This window comes from Dermacentor andersoni, chromosome 1 (assembly GCF_023375885.2).
Source record: "Dermacentor andersoni chromosome 1, qqDerAnde1_hic_scaffold, whole genome shotgun sequence".
In the NCBI taxonomy this organism is placed as follows: Eukaryota; Metazoa; Arthropoda; class Arachnida; order Ixodida; family Ixodidae; genus Dermacentor; species Dermacentor andersoni.
In genome coordinates this window covers 387641924-387664312 of record NC_092814.1, presented here as the reverse complement: position 1 = coordinate 387664312, position 22389 = coordinate 387641924, and the positions used below count along the sequence as shown (strand labels likewise).

The window sequence follows — 22389 nt, the reverse complement described above, 5'->3', positions numbered from 1 at the left end:
GTCGTCGTGAAGTGTGCCATGACGGAAACTTTTATGAAATAGCGAAACACGGGGCGACTAAGGCGGTTAGCTAGTGGAATAAGTGCTGGTTAGTTTCATTGAGGTTATACACGCGGTACGGCTACAATTTGAAAGAATGAAGCGAGCACAGTTATTTTGTACTAGTTAAAGTGGAGTAATGAGATTAACGCGACTGGGATCCCATATCGCAGATGCATATTCAAGTATGGAGCGTATTAATCTTGTAAAGGTGTAGATTTAAAGCAGACCGTGCTTTGAAACATTTACGCCGTAATTACCCGAGCATGTTAATAACATCGTTAATGATGTTCTCTATATTGGTCCAGTTTAAGTTATTAGTAATGTGCACACCAATATATTTATAGGACATGGAGAAATTTAAGGAACGTTGTTCAGATGGTAAGTGCTAGGATTAGAATTAGATCCTGATATATGCATTATTTTTCATTTGTTAATTTCGAAAGGCTCATGTACAGTTTGTATGAAATCAGTATAGGCTGCCCCTGCACCGTGAGAGGCGGCTAGAAACGGCAACTTCACATATACGGCCTACTCCACACTTCTCAAACATGATAAAGCAAAAATTACAATTTTTCTTTCTCTTCAAACAGCAGATGACATACCTGAGGACAGTGTGTTCACAAAAACTTTTTCAAATATACTTGAAGTTTGGCTTACCAATCAGCCAGTCAACAGTGGATGAGCAAAGGAAACCTCAGCGTGGGTACGTGTCTTCGGCTCGGCCCTCAGAAATATGTTTTATTGTTGAAACATTGGCTACAGGCTGAGGCTTCCCTTGCTCACCTTTGTTACTAAAGTGAAGTGTTCATCTCCTTGTAATCTTTTCGCATTGTTTCAACACACAAACCGTGATATTTCTTCAACATGAAACCGTAAATTGCATTTTCCAAGAATCCGTGAGCATTAATTGGACATACTTATGTGTTTATTTAGCGTTCTTCTTTATACAGAATATTTTCAGAGGTCCTCGTAAGCACTGTTGTCTCCATAATGTTTCTTGCCTTCCTACGAGTATTCCACTTGTGTCAAAGCCTTTACTGCTGCACCTGAAGACTAACTGTGCAGCGAAAATATGAAGAACAGACAATATGTGATGTAAAATTTAGCATTAACGTTTTTTTTATTCTTCGTGTCTACCGCCAATGTGTAATGAAAACAACGCAACGTTACAGCTAGAGCTTATGTTACTGACAGTACATCTTTTTGCAGCACTTCTTAGGTTTCTTTTTTTTAATGTAGCTGAAATCATCGAAGGCAGGCAATATACGTAGAGTATGAAGCACGTTAAACAGCACTGTACGGAACACGAGTGTAGTCCAGCACGAATATCGTTGTCTGAAGCTGCGTTCTCCTTGCTTTGGCGGCCTGCCAAACACGATGAGAAAACTTCGTTCAATTTCAGCTTTCTGTTGCATTAAATAGATTACTATCTGTGTTTCTGCATGTTGTAAACTCAGTGACTGGCAGCATTAGCACCACCTGACCTGTACGAAAATTGCGGGCATGTACTGCTTCATTCACGATTGACAATAGACAATGTAAGCTTACTTGTCTGACGTGTTTTTTTTGCCAGTCGAGGGCTCTCAGTCACCTGGTGGCATAATAGTCATTTTATGTAATAGTCATTTAATATAATTTAAATATAATTTAATAGTAATGTAATATATATTATAATATAATATAATAGTCATCTTAAAGTACTGCACACAGGAACACCGTCCCGAAAGCGGTAACAAAACGCCCAAAAGCAGCGAGCAAGCAACGCAACGAACCCATCAGTCGCTACCGCAGCGGCCATATTGCTCACTACATAATGATGATGATATTAGTTTATAATTTGCCAGGGGGATCTCTCGGTCGCATACTTTATTTCACAACGCCGCCGATACTCTCATTTCCGTCGCACTGTGGAAGGTACAGTTTCCCTTGTCTAAGTTTATGTAGGTGTTGTGCGACCGCGTCTCCCCAGGGGAGCGCGCGCAGCGGACCAGCGTTTTCGCTAAACGAACAAGACAACAGACCGCACGAGCAGCGCCAGGTTGTCGGCGTCGTCTTAAAACGCGTCGCTGGCTTACCTGCAAGCGGAACAGCATCAGAGGTGTTTCACCACTGAAGAGGACCTGTGTTTCCCGCGAGAGTTTTCACCGTTTGGCCACGATTTGATGTCGATGACCGCGATCGACACCGGAAGAGAGTGTACTCGTGTTTTCAGAGTAACTCTAACCTTGTTCGCCAGGAGGCGCAGCAGAGTGCTCCACTAGACCGAGCTAAATCTCTTCCTTTCGTTCGGCGCTCCGCTGCCGTCTCCGCTCGCCAGCTAGCCCCGCTGAGCTACCACTCTCTAATATCCGCGCGCCTAGCTTCGTCACGCCAATGCGCTCTTCATCTCCGAGCGGACACGGAATGCATCTATGCCCGTTGGAGGTAGGCAAGCAGATACAGAAAACAGGCTTTACTCGCAGCCGCATTGAAAGAACATCGCGGGAGCCCAAGGACGTTGGCACGGCACACCAAGCAACTAGCAGGGTATGTATACTAACTCTGTGACCTGAGGGAAATGTCTGCTAACGCTTGTAAGCAGACGCTGGCTATCTATGTTCTGAGACGTAAACGCCACTTCCGGCAAGCGGTAATGGTGGTGTTAATTTTTCGGTTCCGGTTAAAAAAATAGCTCCCTTTGCGAACGTTTTGTGACGCACGCACTCGCACTTTAAGCGCAAGCTTTCGCACAGCTGTTAGTGTACGTCTAAATAATCTGAAACTGCGCTTGTTACGCAGTCGAAAATTTATTGCAGTTGACCCATAAAAGACAAACATTGAGCTGAGAAGGTGACATAATGCACAGGGCAGATAACAAGTGGATCGTTAGAGTTAGTGGGCGCGTGCCCCTCATGAATTACCAGGGTTATAGAGATTGTAACTCTCTCCGGTGCTTCGAAGAGTCAAGCCTTCGTCATATATATTTTCACGTTGTAGTGACGTTGAGCAGTACTGGCAATCACGAAACTAATTCTTTATTCGGCGAACTTGGCTCAATAAACAACTATAACGCTCAAGCACAACGATCGCGGCGAGTACAGGCGGAGATCGTACAAGTCTGATGGGGGCGCCAAGGGCGTCGGCTTTTATACATGATTCGTCCAAGTTTCCAGCGTCATCGCTGGTGCCCGCATGCCGTCCAGAAACTATACAACACTATTCGGGTCGGTCATAAAATCTGATAACACAAGGTTGAGCGACAACCTGGTCAACATCAACCGCCGCGGTTGCTCAGTGGCTATGGTGTTTGGCTGCTGAGCACGAGGTCGCGGGATCGAATCCCAGCCACGGCGGCCGCATTTCGATGGAGGCGAAATGCGAAAACACCCGTGTGCTTAGATTTAGGTGCACGTTACAGAACCCCAGGTGGTCGAAATTTCCGTAGTCCTCCACTACGGCGTGCCTCATCATCAGAAAGTGTTTTTTGGCACGTAAAACCCCAGAATTTAATTTTTTTTAACCTGGTCAACAGATAGAATTAACAATAACTTTCCAGAAATCCCTGATGTATGGATAACTAAGTTGTTAGAGCTCGGAAAGCGGTCCGCGGAAATAAACAAATGATAGGCAATTTACTCTGGTAAATATTCAGACAATAATGTTTGAATATTCACTCCAGCACGTTCCATAAGGCGACTGCGCTGCGGCGCGCGGCGATGGTTGGTGCAGCGTAGAGAACAGCCCGGCTCTCTCGTACTAAGTTCATCGTAAGATGGCTTTTGTTGGATTTTTATGCGAAGCATATTAACTTAGGTTTCGGGCCTTCGCGCGACGCCCGGCGGTGGCCACCATTGACCTTCAAGTGACCTTCAAGTAGGTCACGTGGCATGACGTCACGTGATGACGTCACACCGGCTGCAGATGGGGCCTCATATCGCGCCGTCGGTCGCCTCCCGGCGGTGGCCACCATTGACCCTGAAGTGAGATCACATGATGTGACGTCACGTGATGACGTCACACCGGCTGCAGATGGGGCCTCATATCGCGCCGTCGGACGTCGCCCGGCGGAGGCCTCCACGCTTCGGTTCGCGCCGTCGCGCGCGACGCGGCGGCGCTTCGCATCCACTGGGCTTAACCTTGATAAGCCTCCAATTTTTTTTCTTCCTTGCTGTGATGGTCAAACCGTATGCAAATAAGCATAAATTCAAAGAGTAGGCTGACGCGTCATTTCAACACTGCCCGACTCCTTGCAACCACCCGCCGTGTGCGCTCCGTCGTACATTTGCTTCCACAAACTGTTTTCACTTTAAAACCGAACTGCACAAGAGACATTCCGTGTAGCTTTTTCTTCGTAATAAACCAAAATATTTAAAGGCTAACTACACCTTTATTCTATATATGTCCAGTACAGCAAAAAGGCGTCTCCTTGCAACCTCCAATTATACCTGCAAGTTATGGTGCAGGTATTTACCATTGTGAAAATGTACTTGAAGAAACTTATTTCATGGCTGGCTAAGTTCACTCAAACAAAACCATCTAAACAAAACCATCTGGATACAGCTTACATGTGTATCCCCAGTTTACAATAATAAACATAACAGATTACAGAGCGATTATTTTTCAAACTCTCCAATACGTCCTGAGCTTTTTTAGTCTACTAAAATTTAGGTACCGGCTATAGTCGAATCTTGGAAGCCGTGGTAGCATTCGTTTGCAATTTGGATAAAGTGTAATTTCTCAACACAAATTACGGGAAAGCAACACGGAAGTTTTCAGTACCGTTTCATTTTGTTGTGGTAATTGAAATACGCACATCACGTCATTTGTAAAACCGAGAAAAATAACCATCAGTTTGTTAATACCGCAAATTTGTGTTTTCTTGCTCAAACCTTGGCATTCTTGTTATTATATGTACATTCAATTAAGTGATGGTTATTTTCTTACCCGACAGTTTTTTTTTCGTAAGCCAACTGTGTTATTACACTGCAATAGTTGGTGACTCATATGTTTGAAAACTGTGAGTGTCTGGCGCAGTTCATTACGAAAGTTCAATGTGTAGTGGCAGCCAGTGCGACGGTATTCGCGTACGATCAGTAATGGTTGCACGAGCTCTCCAGGCTGATACGGAATTGTAAACGAAAGTTGTTTTGTCATTGAAAGGCTGATACATTGAGCACCCGAATTAGCTATTGCTTGTTCAGAGCTGCGCAGTCTCGCACTCAAGCAGCGCTGCCTAAATGGAGTGACTATTGTATTATGCAAGTTACATTTTGAGTGCATTTGAGACATTTATTTATTTATTTATTTATTTAATATACCTTAACGGCACCAGAGTGATACATTGAGTAAGTGGGGCAGTACATAGAACACACATAATAGAATATATGACAGCTATGAAATCGTATCAGTTTGTAAACTACAACCGTAAGTGCAACCGAGATGAAAAAGAAAAATTTAGTTTACGATTCACTAGGAAAAAAAGAAAATATAATATAATAACAAAGAATAAAGCGCACAGATTGTTTTCAGTGAAGCCGTGTAATTAACAAGACCAGAGTGTTAAACAATATTAAGTATCTAAAAGAAAAATACAGAAATGTTACTAACGCGACATTCCAACGGAAGGCTAAACATAGCGACATAACGGTAATAATGCGACAATAAGGTGTAAAAAATAGTGTAAGTACAAGAAAGCTCATTGTGCGACGCCCGTGAATCTTCACATTTCTTTAGTTATGTAGTCAGTCAAGGGGTCACGAAATGAATTGTAGTTGGACCGGCATGCAATGTTGTCCCGGAGCGAATTCCATAATCTGATAGCACGAGGAAGAGCAGAGTAACGGAATGCATTTGTAGAACCGTAAAGGCGGGCATAGCTGAAATGATTATGAAGCCTATGTGACGTGGAGTAGGGTCGTTTCAAGCATGCGGGTGTTCGAGTCGTTTTCATCTGTTATCATCATCATCGTCTGCAGTTGCTCTTTGTGACCTCGCCTAATAAAAGCGTTTGGTCTGCTTCCATCCTCTTAGGATGTGGAGGTTCTCCGATGCCAGTATCTTACCCACTTCCAGTTCTCACAGGAGCTGCGCTCAGGCCGCCTCGTTCTCCTGCCAACAACTGACATGTAGCACTCCTGCTGACTTCGTTTCGCTAACTCTACCACTCTTCCGACCTCAAACGCGCTCGTTTGGATTGCCAGGGGTCATCAGCGTCATCCCCAGGTCTTTGCAGGACCCCGTGAGGAATAAATTTAGGAATGTCACGACAACTACAAAAGAGTTTGTGACTATAACAAATAGGCCCACCAACAAAAGTTAGTAAACGTCGCATCCCATCCCACCAACGTCACGAAAACATGGCTACTCAACCATAAAGAGGAAATCACCGGTTGGGTCACATTTACGCAGAAGCTCAGACATGTCTTCGATAGTACTGCTAGCTGATGTGCTCCTGCCAAAGAAAAGTTGGCCCACCGTTGCCACAACGAAGGTGAGTGATACATGTGGTGGGGACGCCGGCTGCTTGGCTGCGCCGCTGGGCCACCTTCATCACCATTTGGGCCTGGCTTATACGCCCGTGCCACGTGAAGTCAGCCTGGGCACGCAGTGCGAGAAGCGGCGACCAGGAAACTACAACCGTAAGTGCAGTCCAACCGTGTTGGCCTCGGGCTTCGAGGAGTAAAGGTTATCGCTTGAATGGCTCTTCCACCCTGTTTCGTCTCTGAGAGCCTGAGCTGGCTACTGGCTCTATAGCCACGGCTCTGAGCCCACACTTGGCGCCCAATGTGGGGCCGCCTGATGGTTCGCAGAAGATAAGCGCCAGGGCTTCTCGTTTGTTTGCTGGGGTTTGGCATTTTGACGTTAGAGTATATGGTGTCTTTCGTGGTTGGGTTACCGCTTCTTGTTACCGCTTCAGCACGCACCGACCCTCGGAAGACGCTGAACCGCAACCGAGAGTCTCCAATGTGGCGGGAGCTGGAGCCGTGAAGCCTGTGAGCGACAAGACGCGATGGCCTCGTCGCCTTTGGGCCAGAACGCCGCGTTGTGCCAGACTTTAACGGCTCATCTCGCGGACCTGGCAGCCACCACGCGCATGGATTATGAGTTCGCACAGTCCATGGCACAGACGAAGCTAAAGTTGGACGCTCCGATGTTTAGCGACCACGACGCCGGGAAATCTGACACGATTTTCTTGATGATTCAGTCCTTTAGGGACGGTTTCGGGCATCTCGGAGCTGGTTTTTTTCGAATGAGTAATGCCCGCTGCTCTTCGAGGTACCGCGGCACAGTGGCTGCGCCTGCAGCCTTCGTTCCTGTCCTTGGACCAAATCGTCGGGGAGTTCCAAGCGTAGCTCCTGCCAGTAGACTACGACTACCGCACCCGACGCCCGAACGCGACACCCAGATGAGGGTCTGCAAAATATGTTCGGGCCATGCAGGAACACTTTCAACGCACTTATCCCAGCGCCACCGAGTCCACTAAGGTCTCACATGTTTTGCGAATGTGCCACCCTCGCTTCAGGCCATATCATTTTCCTCCCTTGAGGGACTTGCGGGCTTCGCCTGGCAAATCATGAAGACGTTCTTTTGGGAGCAACACTACGCTCCGCCACCACCTGCCGATGTTGCTTTCGAGCCAGCCTGTGCCTGGAGGGAGAGAAATACTGGGACCGTTCCGTCGTACTGTCTCCGATCACGTACATCCATTGCGGGCCTCGATAGAGAAGTCGGTTATCTTTGCCCTATCCTCGGAAACTATCCACGGTGGCGGGGCCCTGCACGATTAGGGAGGCCGACTATGACTTCTCCCGCCGCCAACCTGGTCCATTCCCTCAGACAGGCAACGAAATTCTCTGAACACTAGAAGTCCCTCTCGTGCCACTTATAAGCCGCAGGTACCGACAGGGTGCAGGGTAGATGACTGCCAGGCTGGGTCATGCTACAGTTGTGGTCAGCATGGACACTAACGGTATGGGTATTCAACGACAAGCTCGACTTGCCTTATTCCACTCAGGGAATCGGCTAACGCCCGCTGTGTTAACGAGCCCCTCAACACCGCCGAAGGGCGAAATTACCGAGGTTGAGCAAATTCACTTTTGTGTTTGCCACATAGTACGCACTAGTACTGCTAGCTTTTGTCCTGTATTTACATGGACGGCATCTTGGCTCTTTGCCGACGTGCGAGCAGTATCATGGCGGAGGCAGAACGCATTCGCCACATTCTGAAGGGCATCAGTCCCGTCGCCTTCAGTACCCTAGTTGTTGGAAATCCAACCTTAGTTAGGGAATATAATAATACCTGCCTGCGCCTGGATGAGCCTCACTCCCTTCGTGTACCACGCGCCTACAAAATTACGCATCTTCCTGGCCAAGCTGATCTACGGTCTACAGTGCCCATCACCAGTGCGCAATTTCTGGGCTTCCTGAGATCGCCAGGGAAAAAGTGGCGTCGTTGTCATGTGCAACACATGTTCCCTACTACACCCCGCCTTTCCCGTTCATCCTGCCGCCGTTCAATTCTGCTGATTCGTGCCACCATGCCGCCTCTCAATCCCAACTCGAAAAACTGGTAAGTTGCCCTTTTCTGGAGGGTAAAATGCTTTCCGTCGAACTACAGCAATCACTCCTGCCCGACCTTACCGCGTCGAATGCATTCCTACGCACGCGCTCACTCAGATACTGGTGCCACTACGTTCGCAAGATCCTTCTTCGGAAAGTCTAGACACAATATCTGTGTTCCGCTTTTCTCGGTGCTCATGACGAGCTAATTCATCCGGCCGGATAATGTACCCATTAGGTATTTGTTTATTTATTTACTTACTTCTGCCCTGTTGGGCTATATAGCATGGGAGTGGACAAAAAGCAAACACGCGCACACATTCATTAGCAAATAAAAACCGCACAGTGTACAAGAATAATAAAAAAGCATGACAAGCTAGAAAAACACTTTCGGCGCGAACACCATGGGGATAACATGTCTATTTATACAGTTATGCTGGCACTTTCAAGGAATTCTGACAATGACATTGGCCGAATAATCCCAGGTAATGAATTGCAATTATCTATAGCACGTGGAAAAAAGGAACTTTGAATATGTCAATGCGGGAGTAGAAAAGTGTGTGGTTTAAAGCATGGTGACGTCTAGTAAAATGTGATTTGGCAGTAGTTAGAAGACTATTATTGGAGAGCTAGCATAAAGAATTGACATACTAATTTAGTGAATTTTAATACTCATTCTTCCGCCGCACTGAACGTGAGTGAAGGTTAGGCGCGTCAATAGCTGATGGAATTCGCCCTCACATTGAGTTCACCGTACTTCAGACGGGAGTTCACGAAGTTACTCTTGTTTGGCATTTCCTCTTTTCAGAGCTTGTACTCATTTCCTGATTTCACGTCGTAACATCACCATTAACCAAACGGACACAACGCTTGGCTTGCTTCAGATCACTAATGCCTCAATATGATAGTAGCTAACGACTGCGTTATTTCTCCTTTCCAGGAAGAAATTCTCAACACCACGTCTCGCTCCATGGTCGACCGTGACCTCATTGCCTCCTGTCTGGTTCCCGTTTCACGTAGTCCTACCCTTCTGGTCACTTTGAACAATACCGGTGAACGCGTATGCTGCTTAAGCAGACCAATGTTGCCTGTGTTGGTTTTGCTGCGCCAATATCACTTGTTTCTGTTTCTCCGGCAACCTCCCTCGCCTCTTCTACTGTTTCCGAGTCCCCGACAGGTACCACCAGCTTGTATCTAGCTTCAGCTCAATCACAAGCACTGCTTGCGCTCCTTCGACGTCTGTTCACTAGCTATCGGACAGTCTTCCTTCGTCCTAGAACGTATTCAGGCAGACTTACAAATAAGTTAATAAAAGAACAAAAAATGGAACGTATTGACACACTTTGAGCGGCTTACTTGAAGAAGTAGCTGCGCGAGTCCAGTTCGGCCAGCGGTCGTACGCGGCCGGTGCTCTCGCTGGCCACTTTTGCCAAGATGAGCACTGGCACGCAGATGGTGAGCAGTAAGGGCAGTTGTCGATCAGAGCAAAAAGAACAGAAATAGGGCGGCCGGCTATACTTCAATGCGCAATACACATTCCAAGAACAACCAGCACGCCGCCGTCGGCCACACGAAGCACTCGGGCAGCTGCTGTGGTGAGGACCTTTTCTAAACGTCTACGTAGGCTAGCATTTATAATAGATACATGGGCTGCAGTGTCGGCGAGTGCTTGGGCAGGTACGCCGTCTATTTTAACGTCAATTACGCTTCTCTTTGTGGGCACAGACAGAATTTGCTGCGGTAGTCGACAATGCAACAGAAACTCCAAAGGCTGCATTTCCTAGTTTTTCGAAAGGGTGTGGCCAAAAGCCACAGGGGATGAAAGGCGACGTGGCGGCGGCGAACGCGAAGACGGGTGACATGTTTGCGGTTAACGAGACTGATGTCCGCGCGGCGATGGTGAGCGGCTCTACCACGTGTTCCTACCAGAGTTGTCGGCGCTGTTAGACTCGGCGGTGGGCGAAACATAGCGGGCATTTCGATCAAAACGGCTCAGGTTGGTCGGCATTCGAGGTGTTGAGGGCCACGAGTTGCGACATTATCGGGCGACATGTCCAATGCGGCTCAGTCGGGTTGCGATAACGTGGAGAGAAGCGTCGGGGCGGAGCGAAAATAGTAGAAGTTGAAGTTGAAGTTGAAATTTATTTGCGTCATCACAATGCGGGAATGCTTTCAAGGGCGTTCGTTAGCTCTGGGATTGGCGACAACATACACAGAATGTAAACCAATCTTTTCAAGTTCCTCGCGAACGCTGCCTTGTACGAGGGGAACTGAATATGTGGTAGCGTGAGGGCTACGCGAACAGAAAGCTGCAGGCGCCATCGCATCCACTTCACGTCTAACGATTAGCACCCCGTCCTCTGATGGCGACGCATGCTGCTGTGCGCGGTGATCTTCACACGTCGACGTTGCGGCAGTATTGGCAGGTCGGGCGAATGGTTGCAAGACACGTCGGGTTTTGGCCTGCTCGAATGGTCGGCACTCTTTAATGATTGCATCAACTGTAGAACAGCTTTTTGCACATGAGCAGATTAAACGCGTCGTCAGCAATGCCCTTAAGCACGTGCCCGACCTTCTCAGCTTCTGTCATGTGGTGATCGGCTTTACGACAAAGTGCCAGCACGTCCTGGATGTACGAGACATAGGACTCCGTGGGGGATTGGGCACGGGAGGCCAGTTCCTGCTTTGCGGCAATTTTACGGCCGGCTGGTTTGCCAAACAACTCTGACAATTTCTCTTTGCATTTGGTCCCAGCTGGTTAGCTCCTCTTCGTAGTTTTCGCACCACACCTTTGCCGTGCCTTTTAGGTAGAACAACAGGTTAGATAGCATAAGCCTCGGGATCCCATCTGTTGATTCCACTCACGCGTTCGTACGTGGCCAACCAGTCTTCAACGTCAGTGCCATCGGTCCCGCAGAAAGTTCCAGGAACCTTGGGTTGCCGAACGATAACCGAAGGTGACAGCGACATAGCATGCGACGGTGGCGTAGCAGGCGGCAACGACGTGAATCCCGAGTGCTCACCGTCGGTCAGGGTGCGGACGGTGATGCGACGTCCACTGCGGAGCTCCGTTTGCAGTCGTGGTACCCCGCACCTCTTACCTATATGTTACGGGATGTTGGGCATATAGGAGATTGTATTTACAATACATATATATGAGTCAGATTAGATGAGATGGCAGACCACCAACAATACGCAGCAGCCAGCGTCCCGCGAGCCTCTTCCTCTCTTCTTTCATTCTTCCGTAACAATATTGCCCTTTATCGGAGAGTGAATGAGCATGAATTCTGGAGCTTTCCGAGCCACGATGTGATTACGAAGCCCGTAATCTGGAGTTCCTTGGCGTTTACGGAATGCGTGGTCTGCGAGCGTTCTTGCACAAATGCGGCCGCCGCTGTGTGGAGTCGAACCTGAGACCTCGTGCTTAACAGCGCAACGCCAAAGCCACTACGGCACTGTGGCGCACCTTGCGGTGTGATGACCGAAATGTAACAGCACAGGGTGGAGGTGCTCATGCTTTAAGTGGGCGTCAAAGGGCGCGAACGTCGCTGGCAAAGTAACGTTATCGCATTGATGTGGCACACTGTCCGGTCCAGCACCAGACGACTCTCTGGCGAGATAAGCATTACACCTGATGGACAAGGATGTAGTGCGCTGCCTCATTAGGTGCTATAAGGTGACTGGAATAGGAATTGTCCGAGCAATAAGTGCATCCCCCCGAATCCTGCACAATCTTTCACCTAGACAGCAATTCTACGTGGTATTAGTAGAGAGCTCATTGGTCTAGGCATATCAATGGTAACTTCTACAAATGATATGGTGTGGGGCTTGCAATTGAGAAGGCTGTATGCCGATCAAGAAATGCTGGATTTCTGTTTCCATTAGTGCCAGCATATGACTGCTTCATTGATTTTCTCTGTAGATGCAATGTATGTAGCTTTTTCTTGTTAAATAACCAATAGACATAAAAATAACATTCTTCGTCTTGTCGGTAAGGCGCGCTATTTGCTATTAATGATGCGCTTGTGAACGTTTGTGCGAATAATATTTTCGTTTTTGCAAGAAAATGTTTGCATGGTGAATATCGACCGTTCTTACTTCCATTGGCAAGCTTTTGAAGATTTGACACTGTTTTCAGAGTACCTGCTGATTTCCAATTGAAGGACGTATCTTTAATTTTAAATCATAATTATTTTACATCTGAAGTTAAACAATGTGCTCATTTGATTGATGCCCACCTTCGTTTCATGTGGTTTCTACTGAAATGTGAGTTTCACGCTTCAATGTCTTTTTACCCTCTTTCACGACTACCTCGTAAAGGTGCTCGCAGAAATTACCTTGGATCCATTTCTAACGAAATCCAACAAACACAACAGGTCTGCAGGAAAAAGTGTTACATATTGGCAATGTTTTGTTCGGTGAGAAATCTCTCTCAAGCCAGGGAAATTGTGGTTCCACGTTTATTGCAGAGGGCGGTGATCAAGCTTCCTCCTGGGCTTGCGTCAGCGGCCACCGGGCGTGCCAGCTATTCACGCTGACCTCTCGCACTCCTGCAAAACTGCTGAAACGATGGCTTTGACATCTGGCTGAAACAAAAAGTTAGGCGAAATAGACACATTCACAAATTGTGGCCTTTCGCAGAATTTTAAGCGCTTTTTATACGTAGTTCGCATGATTTTCTGCAAATTCAGACATTTGGCCAGTTCTAAGCAGTGCTGCGAAACTACCTACTTTACAAAATACTTTATTCTGGTGCAATGTTCGAAGGTCACCCAACGGTCTCTATAAAGTATATTGAAACATCAGTCGCCTTGAATAAGTAAAAATCATTAATAATTTTAAGGGCAAGCTACGTCTTATAAACAATATCCATTTGCTGCAAAACTAGCTTGATTGCTGGATAATGTGAGGAGGATCGTGCTGGTAAAATAATCATAAACAACTTTTGTGGGCGGCTGCGGAGAAAGGGGAACGAAATGGCAATCCAACGCATGCGAACTCATGTGTCAACCTCGTGAATAATGCGATGATGGCATGGTGGGACGGAAACGACTATCCTATGTGCAGAGTGTTTACCGGCAGTCAGGTCACAGAATCATAAAGAGCTAGAGAAGCGAAACGTCAATCGTCTTGACTTGAACCTACGCGTGAGATTCCTATAGAACAAGACTCTCGTTGTAACGACTCTGTGTGGGGAACAGCTGCAGCGATCGTTTGTGGGACAGGCTTTTTGTCTTGGTTGCGGCTTATGTTGTTTTCACAATACCATATAATATGAAAATGTTATGCTCGTAAACAGTTTTACAATCAGTGAATTTTCGTACTAGTACTGCGCCGTGATTAATAATGAGTGTACTTGCCACATGCACGGAAAACTTTTAACCCTCCTACCCGTGAATAAGGTCACTGTGTGCGAAAGCCGTTGTAATGCCGCACATACGAAACCTATTCCTCTTGCTAATGACGCCACTTATCCTCAACTTCTCATACAGTATGGTTCCCGTGGCCACAAAAGATAAAGCGTGTTCGCCATGGAAAAAAGTAATTTGGTGTATTACAAAAGAGAGAGAGAGAGAGAACAACTTTATGGAAAATGCCTCCAGAATCGGTTATGCTCCCTCCACGCAAGGAGGACAAGCTTTTACCGCGACGCGGCCACTACGTCAGAATCGTGCGTTGTGCTCCTCGAGGTCTTGGTTCCTCGTTACTTCCGCGGGTCCAAGAGGGCCGCCGCCCCCTTCCTGGGGGTGCTGCCCCCCTTCTCCTCGGTTTCACGCGGTCGCTGCCTCTCTAGAGCTACCGACAGCTGCTGGACGGCCTTGAGTTGTGTCTGTTGATCATAGCTCCTCGTTGCAGCCTCTAGCTGCGGCGGGATCGTCGTCTTCTCGCTGGCCTCTCGCGGATTTACGCTACAGTCTTCGCGCACAGCCTACACACGTCACTCGCGTACATGCTCGGACACACGTGCTTAGCTAGCACCGGCGTGAGCAGGGACCCCGTCTGTAACTGTCTGTATAACACTGCCTCCTTCCGGGTAAGCCCCGGGTGAGGTGGCGGCATAGTCTGTCTGTTCAGTCTGTGCCACTTCACTATTTAGTTGAAGGTGGTCATCTTGTCCTTGGCAGTGCACCGCGACCAACACTCCGATTTGGCCCTGCTAATCTGCGTGGTTAGTTAGTCCTCGCGCGGCCGAGTTGGCCGTCTCGTTGTGGTTCACGTTCCCGCGTTTTGACACGTCACTGCCCATGTGGGCGGGAAACCACTTGATCACCACAGCACTTTTGCGTCCGATGTCTTCTGTCTTGCGCAGTATGCGCGCGGCCTCACTACATAACCTACCCTTGGCGTAGTTCTTCACTGCCGTTCTAGAGTCACACAACACTGTAGTGCATCCGGGGTCGGAGACGGCAAAGGCGATGGCCACCTCCTGCGCCCGGTGCGCTTCTCGAGTCCGGGCGCTCGCCGCGGTCTTCGTTGCACCCGTCGATGCCCCGACAGCCACCGTATCGTATGCGTCGCTGCTCCCTCGATACTCCGCCGCGTCCACGTAGACGGCGCCTTCTTCTCTGGTGTGGAGGTCCATGAGAGCCCTGGCCCTAGCCAACCTCCGCTCCTTCTTGTGCTCGGGATTCACGTTCCTTGGGATCGCGCAGGCCTGAGCTTTGATGCTATCCGGTATAGGTACGTCTTTCTGCTGCTGGCCTTCCCTCGGCTCGAGGCCAAGGTCCAGCAGTATCTGTCTTCCGGTTCTCGTTTCAGAGGGACGCTCGAGTTGCGCCGTTCTCTGTGCTTCGGCTTTTCGTTCAGCGTGTTGTGGACTCCCAGCGCCATGAATGTTTTGGTGCTCGTGCTTCCGAGGGGACCGAGTGCCGCCTTATACGCCTTGCGTATGGTGGCGCCTACCTTGTTACGTTCGCTCGGCCTCTAGTTGTGGAAGGCGGCCAAGTACGTTATGTGGCTAACTGCGAAGGATTGAACAAGCCTAGTCAGGCTCTCCTCCTTCATCCCCGCTCTTCTGTTGGACACCCTCTTGATGAGTCTCATTGCCGCGGCCGTTTTGCCCTCGAGCTTCTTGACCGTTTCACCGTTGACTCGGTTTCGCTGGATGAGCAGCCCGAGCACTCGAATCTTCTCGACCTCCGGTATTACTTGTCCTCCCGCCGTCTTACAAAAAAAAAAAGAAAATGCGGCTTAGGCCGGGCTTTACTTGCCATCTTTGGGCATTGCCATATCTTCCACGTCATTTTAAGCGAATCCATCACACAGCAGGATTTGTAGTGGATGGTTTACTGATCAGTTCCACTAGCGAGTGAGCACACATTCGTTGACATCTGTGATCCTTAAACAGGCAACTCTGCTTTATGTTTAGGGTATAAACGATACTCGTGCGCACGTAGTGCGTGTGCGTGCAGGTAGGCCGCCTGTATTTACATAAGTTGTTAAGTGACCGCGTGAACGCCACAGTTATTCTAGTAAATGAGAAAACATATGTTGTAGTTAGACTGGGGTAGTGATTTAACGCAGATGGACACTATTTTGTGGATGTCTGCCGTATTGTTTCGTCACATTCATCTACAGTCAAACTACTCGTCCCAATTTTGTTCAGCGTCTCCGCATACCAAAATCAAAACGCGAACTTTCAGCGAGAACGTAGAAAATATTTTTGCGGTATTCACGTGCCCTACGTAGTGGACTCTGCCGGGTAGAATCAAACGGGCATAAGCCCGTTTGCCTTCTCTTGCTTTTTAAGCACAGCTCGCACGTCATGCGCAAACGACAAGCTTGGGATGCATTTTTCGCCTTAGCGCCGTTTCGCATTCTGCCACTAGAGCAAAAAAAAAAGAAGTCTGTGCAGTCGCACGCGTCACACTGCGATTTTCAGAAGCCTCATTTCACGCCACTGCTAATTTCACTATGCGGCTCGTGGGACGCCCAGGGTAGCTTGACCAAGTTTTGTGGCACGTGCCACATAATTGTTCAAATGTAAAAAGGAAACCTGTGCGTTCTAATACTATTCAGCTGTCTTTATTAGGAGCAAATATTTCGAATGTTTTGTAGATTAAAAAATGCTTCGAAGTTTAAATTTCTTTTGGAGCTTGCAAGAGCGGTTCCTGAAGTTCAGTGCGAGGAGGCATTACGGAATTTCACTGCTGTTCGCAGCCACTCGTTCAGCACTGCGTGTTGTCTCATGTGCGTTCTATGTCGGTGTCACTCCGCCTGCGCTACAACAAATGACAAGCTGACCTATTACCAAGCCCATTTAGCTACCCTCACCGCATGTGCAGTATTCAAAATTCGACTGCAGCGAAGTCGTCGTGCCAGCGCAACGAGATAGATACTCGCGCTACCTGTGCTCAGCGTGAGCTTTTGGAGAAATTACGTGCGTATATCGCTCGTGATTGCGCATAAGCTGTTCCTGCTCCTAGCCATATTCTTGCATCGAACTCAATAACCAGCACCAACCCGTAAGCCCACTTCTGCCACGGAAATAACAGCCAGTGATCTGTGTGATGTTACTGAATGTGGAATACATGTTGTCTAGTGAACTTAAATCTTAGCGCCGGCCGGGTTCGTCCAATGCGGCGCGTGTGTCGTAATTATGTATGCAAGTCATCTCTGAATATTTCGAGAGGCGTATAAGCCGGCACCCCTAACATTTACAGCGAAGCTGTAAACCTGTACCGTCGAAGGAAATTTTCGTGTGGTTGGCGTGGTAAGCAAGAAACTCCCCATACGTGGGCCGATTCCGGAGATAGTGTAATGCCGGGCTGACCCGCGGCCGAGGTGAGGCGGGCGTTAAGCAATCCCCGCACGTGGACCGATGATGAAGGTAGTGCAATCCAGGCCGAACCACGACCGAGGGGAAGCAGGCGTTACCCACTTGAAAAACACAACAGGAAGTTTTCAGTCTGTCGTATTTTGGGACGTTGTTTCTGTAGTTCTGTCGTCTGTAGTTTTGTCCGCCCGGGATTCGAACTTGGGGCGTGAGGATCCCGAGCCCAGCATCTTACCACTGCACCACGCCGCACATGTCTGTCAGAGTACATTTTGGCTATGTCAACAGCAAAAATCGCTGTCTGCGTTGGTGTTTCCATTTGTATTTTAGAAGCGAAGATACGCTTTCACTACACCGCGTCAACTGCCGCATCTCTAGAGAAGCAAAAGTGCTGTTACCATCGGCAGGTACATCGTGGAGTAAGAGAACATCGATTTTGCTGTACGATATCCATATTGAATAAGAAATTCAGAATTAGACAATGGTGACCAGGGAAACTGTTAGGATTGTTGCTGCTAATTTTGACAGTTGTCTCTGGCTCTTTACACTTTTGAGCACGCATATAAGTCGTGTGTTCAATGCAAAATAGCTACATAAGCACTCGTGGTTGAGTCTTCATTCTGACAGCATACTGGCTTCTCACGGCAGCGCTGTTCCAGATTAATGAGATCCGAGCGAGACAGCTTTTTACGCAACTTTGTGGAACAACCCACAACTTCTTTTCCGCTTCGCATAAGCTTGTGAAATATTTCTGGGAAATTAACTGATGTGTCAGTGTAACCACACATGGAAGTCCACAGGCCTGTGTGCCACATCTTACCAAATAAAACAAAACGGATACGCAGCCATTCCCGCAGATGGTATGATTTTGATCAGCGGCCGATTTTGAGAAGGCCAGTAGGACGTTGCTGGTGCCGCGTCGTCACGACACAATTATAACAATTGGCCACATCGACTTTAATACCGGTGTCGGTGCTATCAGCATTGCCGGCTTCAGAGAAGCGCTACTGAATACCGCGCAAGAGAAAAGTACAGTGTACACCACCGATGCGAAATTGACCTACAATTTTAAAGGGCCGGGACGGAAAGCGCTTCTGTTGCCACTTCAGAACTCTTGGCTGTCGATACCAAATGTTTCTGTTGCGACGTCAGAATAGCTGTCGTAACATCAGAGTCGCTGCCACGATAGAAAGCTGTTGTTCCGACTTCAGAACTCGTGTTGTCGCGACAGAACGTTTCTGTTGAGACTTCAGAACTTTTGGTCTTCGCGACAGAATGCTTCTGTTGCGACATCAGAATTTCGGTCGTAACGTCAGAAATGTCTGTCAATTACAGAAACGTCAGGAACAACTCTCGTACAACAAAATTTTTTGTAGTTGCGACAGGGATTCCTGTTGTCTTTTTCAACTGGGCACTACAGAAGCTTGTCGCATCGCATAATTTCAGTGCACTTCTGTTTTCATCATTGGGTACATGTTGCGACGATAGGTTTCCGTCATACAACAGCTCTCTGTAGTACAACAGAAGTTTGTCGCATTACTTCAGGAACACTTCTGTTATGACAATTGGGGGCATGTTGCAATGATAGGTTTCTGTCGTACAACAACATTTTTCTGTAGTACAACAGAAGTTGGTCGCATTACTTTAGAAACACTTCTGCTGTGACAATAGGGGGCTGTTGCCACAATCGGTTTCTGTAGTATTTCAACAGCTCTCTGTAGCACTCCAGAAGTTTGTCGGGTTACTTCAGGAACATTTCTGTTGGGACAACGGGGTGCCTGTTGCGATGACAAATGTTTCTTTAGTACTACAAAAATCTGTTGTAGAGCTTAAGCTTTCTGTTGTAACAACAGACATACGACAAAGTGTACTTCTGTAGTCACAACAGGAAATGTCTGTTGTACATCAGAAAAGTCTGTCGCTCCATGAGGAATCTAGTTACTACATAAAAATCCTGTTGTACAACAGAAATTTCTGTAGTACTGAAGGCAACCTCTGTTGTCATTTTCAACTGGGTAAGCACTGCCTATACGTAGGCCGAGTCGAAAGATAGTGCAATACCAGCCCGACCCGCGGCGCCGGTGAAGCAGGCGTTTAGCACTCCCCATACGTGGGTCGATCCCGAAGATAGTTCAATGGCTCATCCGCGGCGGAGGTGCGATTCGCCATAAGGGGCCCACATACACAGCTTCGCTTGTCATCTGTCTTCGCTTGTCAGCTTCGCTTCACAGAGTGGAAGGGCACCGAGTTTTTTTAGGAGTTGCAGTCACTTGTACGTAGCATCATAGCATTATAACTTGTGTGGTCGTCGTCTACATTCCCGTTCTGCGTCTCGCGCCTTTCATATACTGTGAATATGTGCCAAGATGCTTAAAATAATATGCTCCAATATGTAGTGCATCGGCGTGGCCCCACGGCAGGTATGAAATACGCTGTTATGAGTATCTGTGTTTGCTTAATAACAAAGTACAGCGCTAGAATTTTTGCATTCATACAGGCAAGCGTAAAGTAGGAAGACCAGCCTGGCGCGCAGATCGAGTGAACGCCAATCATTCGGATGTTGTTCACTTTCTAGGAGCCCAATAATTAAAACTTGGCGTCTATCAACTTATGGATGACACCTGGCGTCGACAGCGCAAGCGCATACTCACGGACCGCTGCGTGCGCTGACCAGTGTTGCAATGGCCGCACCCAACACGCGTACATATTCAACGGTGACGGAACGGAACAATGCAGACCAGCGGGGCGCGCAGATCGAGTGAACGTCCCTCATTCGGCTATTCTTCCCTTTCTAGGGGGGTGCTTACTCCGCTGACATTTAGATCTGTTTTTCTGCTCCACTTGTCTGCTGTGAAGCTCTGCTTTCAAACATGGCATTGGTGATGAAGAAATGTTCTGCTCAGCATGCCACGCGCAAGTTACTAAAGCTACTGTTGACCTCTGCGGTACTGAGTATAAAAATACCTACCTTAGTGGAAACTGTTCCGGAGTAAGCAGGACCAAACTGAGAACGATGAAAAATGCAGAAATCGAAGCATGGATCTCTACCATGTGTCAGGTAAACGACCAACGACAGGCTAGCGAAACGGACAACAGCATAACTGATGAGCAAGCGTGTCAGAAGGAAGGTGATTCACTCGTCTTCGTTACCCAGCAAAGCACAGAAACTCTTAGCAAGCAAAAGAATGTCCTGACAAGGATCAGCAAGATAGACGAAGATGTGTGTGCCCAAAATAAAAAGCAAGCAATTGCTCTAAGAACACTAGAAAATCAGAGCAAATCAATTCAAACGATAGAGGCTTCTGTACAGTACCTTTCAAATCAGTATTATACGATCTCTACTAGGCTAGACGAACAAGTAAAGACGGTTACGGAACTTTCAAAACGCATTGCCGAGCATGAGGCTCGGATAGGGGAAAAAGAGTTTTTAAAAATCAGAAATAAGGCCAGCTTTGGAAAACAATGAGCGATGCTCACGCTGCAAAAATGTCGAAGTTCACGGTATTCCAGCAACTGCAAATGAAGATATGATCATTTTGGCAAACGCCGCAACGGAACTTTTGCCCACACCCACTATAGACAATGTTGAAGCGGCACCGTGAATGAAGGCTAAACTATGGAAAGCTAGGCGAGAGCATTCTTCGTTATGGCATAACTCTTTATGGTTATTGTTCACTGAGTCGACAAAGTAAAATTAACAAACTCCTGCATAGAATATGTGAAAATATAGTATACACAACAAACCTTCACGAAGCACATCAAGAGAAATGATGAAATAAAGCTCCATGCTAAAGTTCGATCAACTATGTGGTTAGACTGTACTCACCTCTCGATGTTAGAACAACGAACACAGAACACCGCTCGGCAAAGAAAGAACATTAAGGGAAACAGAAATATATATTTCTCTATTGCACGCCAACCATGGAAAAAGAATGAGAAAGTACTACGTGCCACATCTTTTTAACAAATTACCGCAGGAATACATGCAATGTAGCAGCATCAAATAAGTGAAAAAGATGTTAGAGAATCGGTGCCTTCTTATTACATAAAGCATACTTTTTGTGTATTTTGTATAGTCTGTGTACTTTCACTCATAATGGTATTCCGTGTTTTCTTTGATTTCATGTATCTATGTTCCTCCGGTGCTGACTTCTAGCGTTGTAAAAGTTATTTTTCTTTCTGTTACATATGTTCGTGTTTATCTTCGCTTAGTCAAAACTGCAGCCAAATATAGTTAAACACCAGCGTAATTTTTTTGTTTCTTTGTATAACCTATGTTTGCTGATGTTTGCTGATGTTTGCTGCTGATCTGCCTACTTACGCATAAGCTATGTATACTTAGATGAGGTAGAAAATGTATCAAGACAAAGAGAGAAGGGCTATAAAGTGTATTATTAGAGTGAACTCTCGTTAAGACGAACTCTGTTAAGCCGAATCCTCCCATATAACAAACAACATGTCAAAATTTGTTTGGTTTTCCACAGACAAACGAAAATAAATCCGCTTAAGACGAACTACCTTAGGCGTGCTCTTTGGTTAAGACGAACATTCGCAGTGACCGCCGCCGCTACCTATCCTGGAAGCTAAGGTGCCTCGACGGGACGCGGCCGGGGGTGCCCGCATCAAGACACCCTACTGGAGGCCTGCGGCGCACATAGCCTGCAGACAGAGTCGAAAACAATAGGAGGAAATACGAAGAGACAGTAACGTTTCACTTCGTGAATGCGGCTGACGTGCAATCCTATGGGTGATATAGCGCATACGAAGCTATCGGCCCTCGCTGCGCCTGGACACAGCGCACGCAAAGCTCCGAGCCATCGGCCTACCTGGACTGAGCCCCCAAAGCAGATGGCGTTCAAATGAAGCCCGCGCGCGGTCCAAGTAGTACCACAACCACCTCCCTTCCTCCCTCGTGCCATGCGCGTGATGAAAGACGAGGCGCGAGCGCCCCACCTCCCTCCCTTTCCTCCTTTGCGCAGGCGAGATTGAGCCGCCATCGTCGGCTCACCGTAACCGCTTTCACTCGCACACAC

General features: G+C 47.6%; 1 protein-coding gene across 3 annotated transcripts in view; it reads right to left on the bottom strand.

The window, feature by feature from the left end:
• Window positions 1–13022: 13022 nt before the first annotated feature.
• Window positions 13023–22389, bottom strand: part of LOC126518491 (uncharacterized) — a 120519-nt gene continuing 111152 nt past the window's right edge. For 2 of the 3 annotated variants that reach the window (XM_055065018.1, XM_055065020.1), the window contains one exon: window positions 13023–13166. In XM_055065018.1, coding sequence (XP_054920993.1) covers window positions 13110–13166 — 57 coding nt within the window. In that variant the 3' untranslated portion in view covers window positions 13023–13109. The remainder of the gene's footprint in view (window positions 13167–22389) is intronic. The other variant, XM_055065019.1, reaches the window with a different exon arrangement.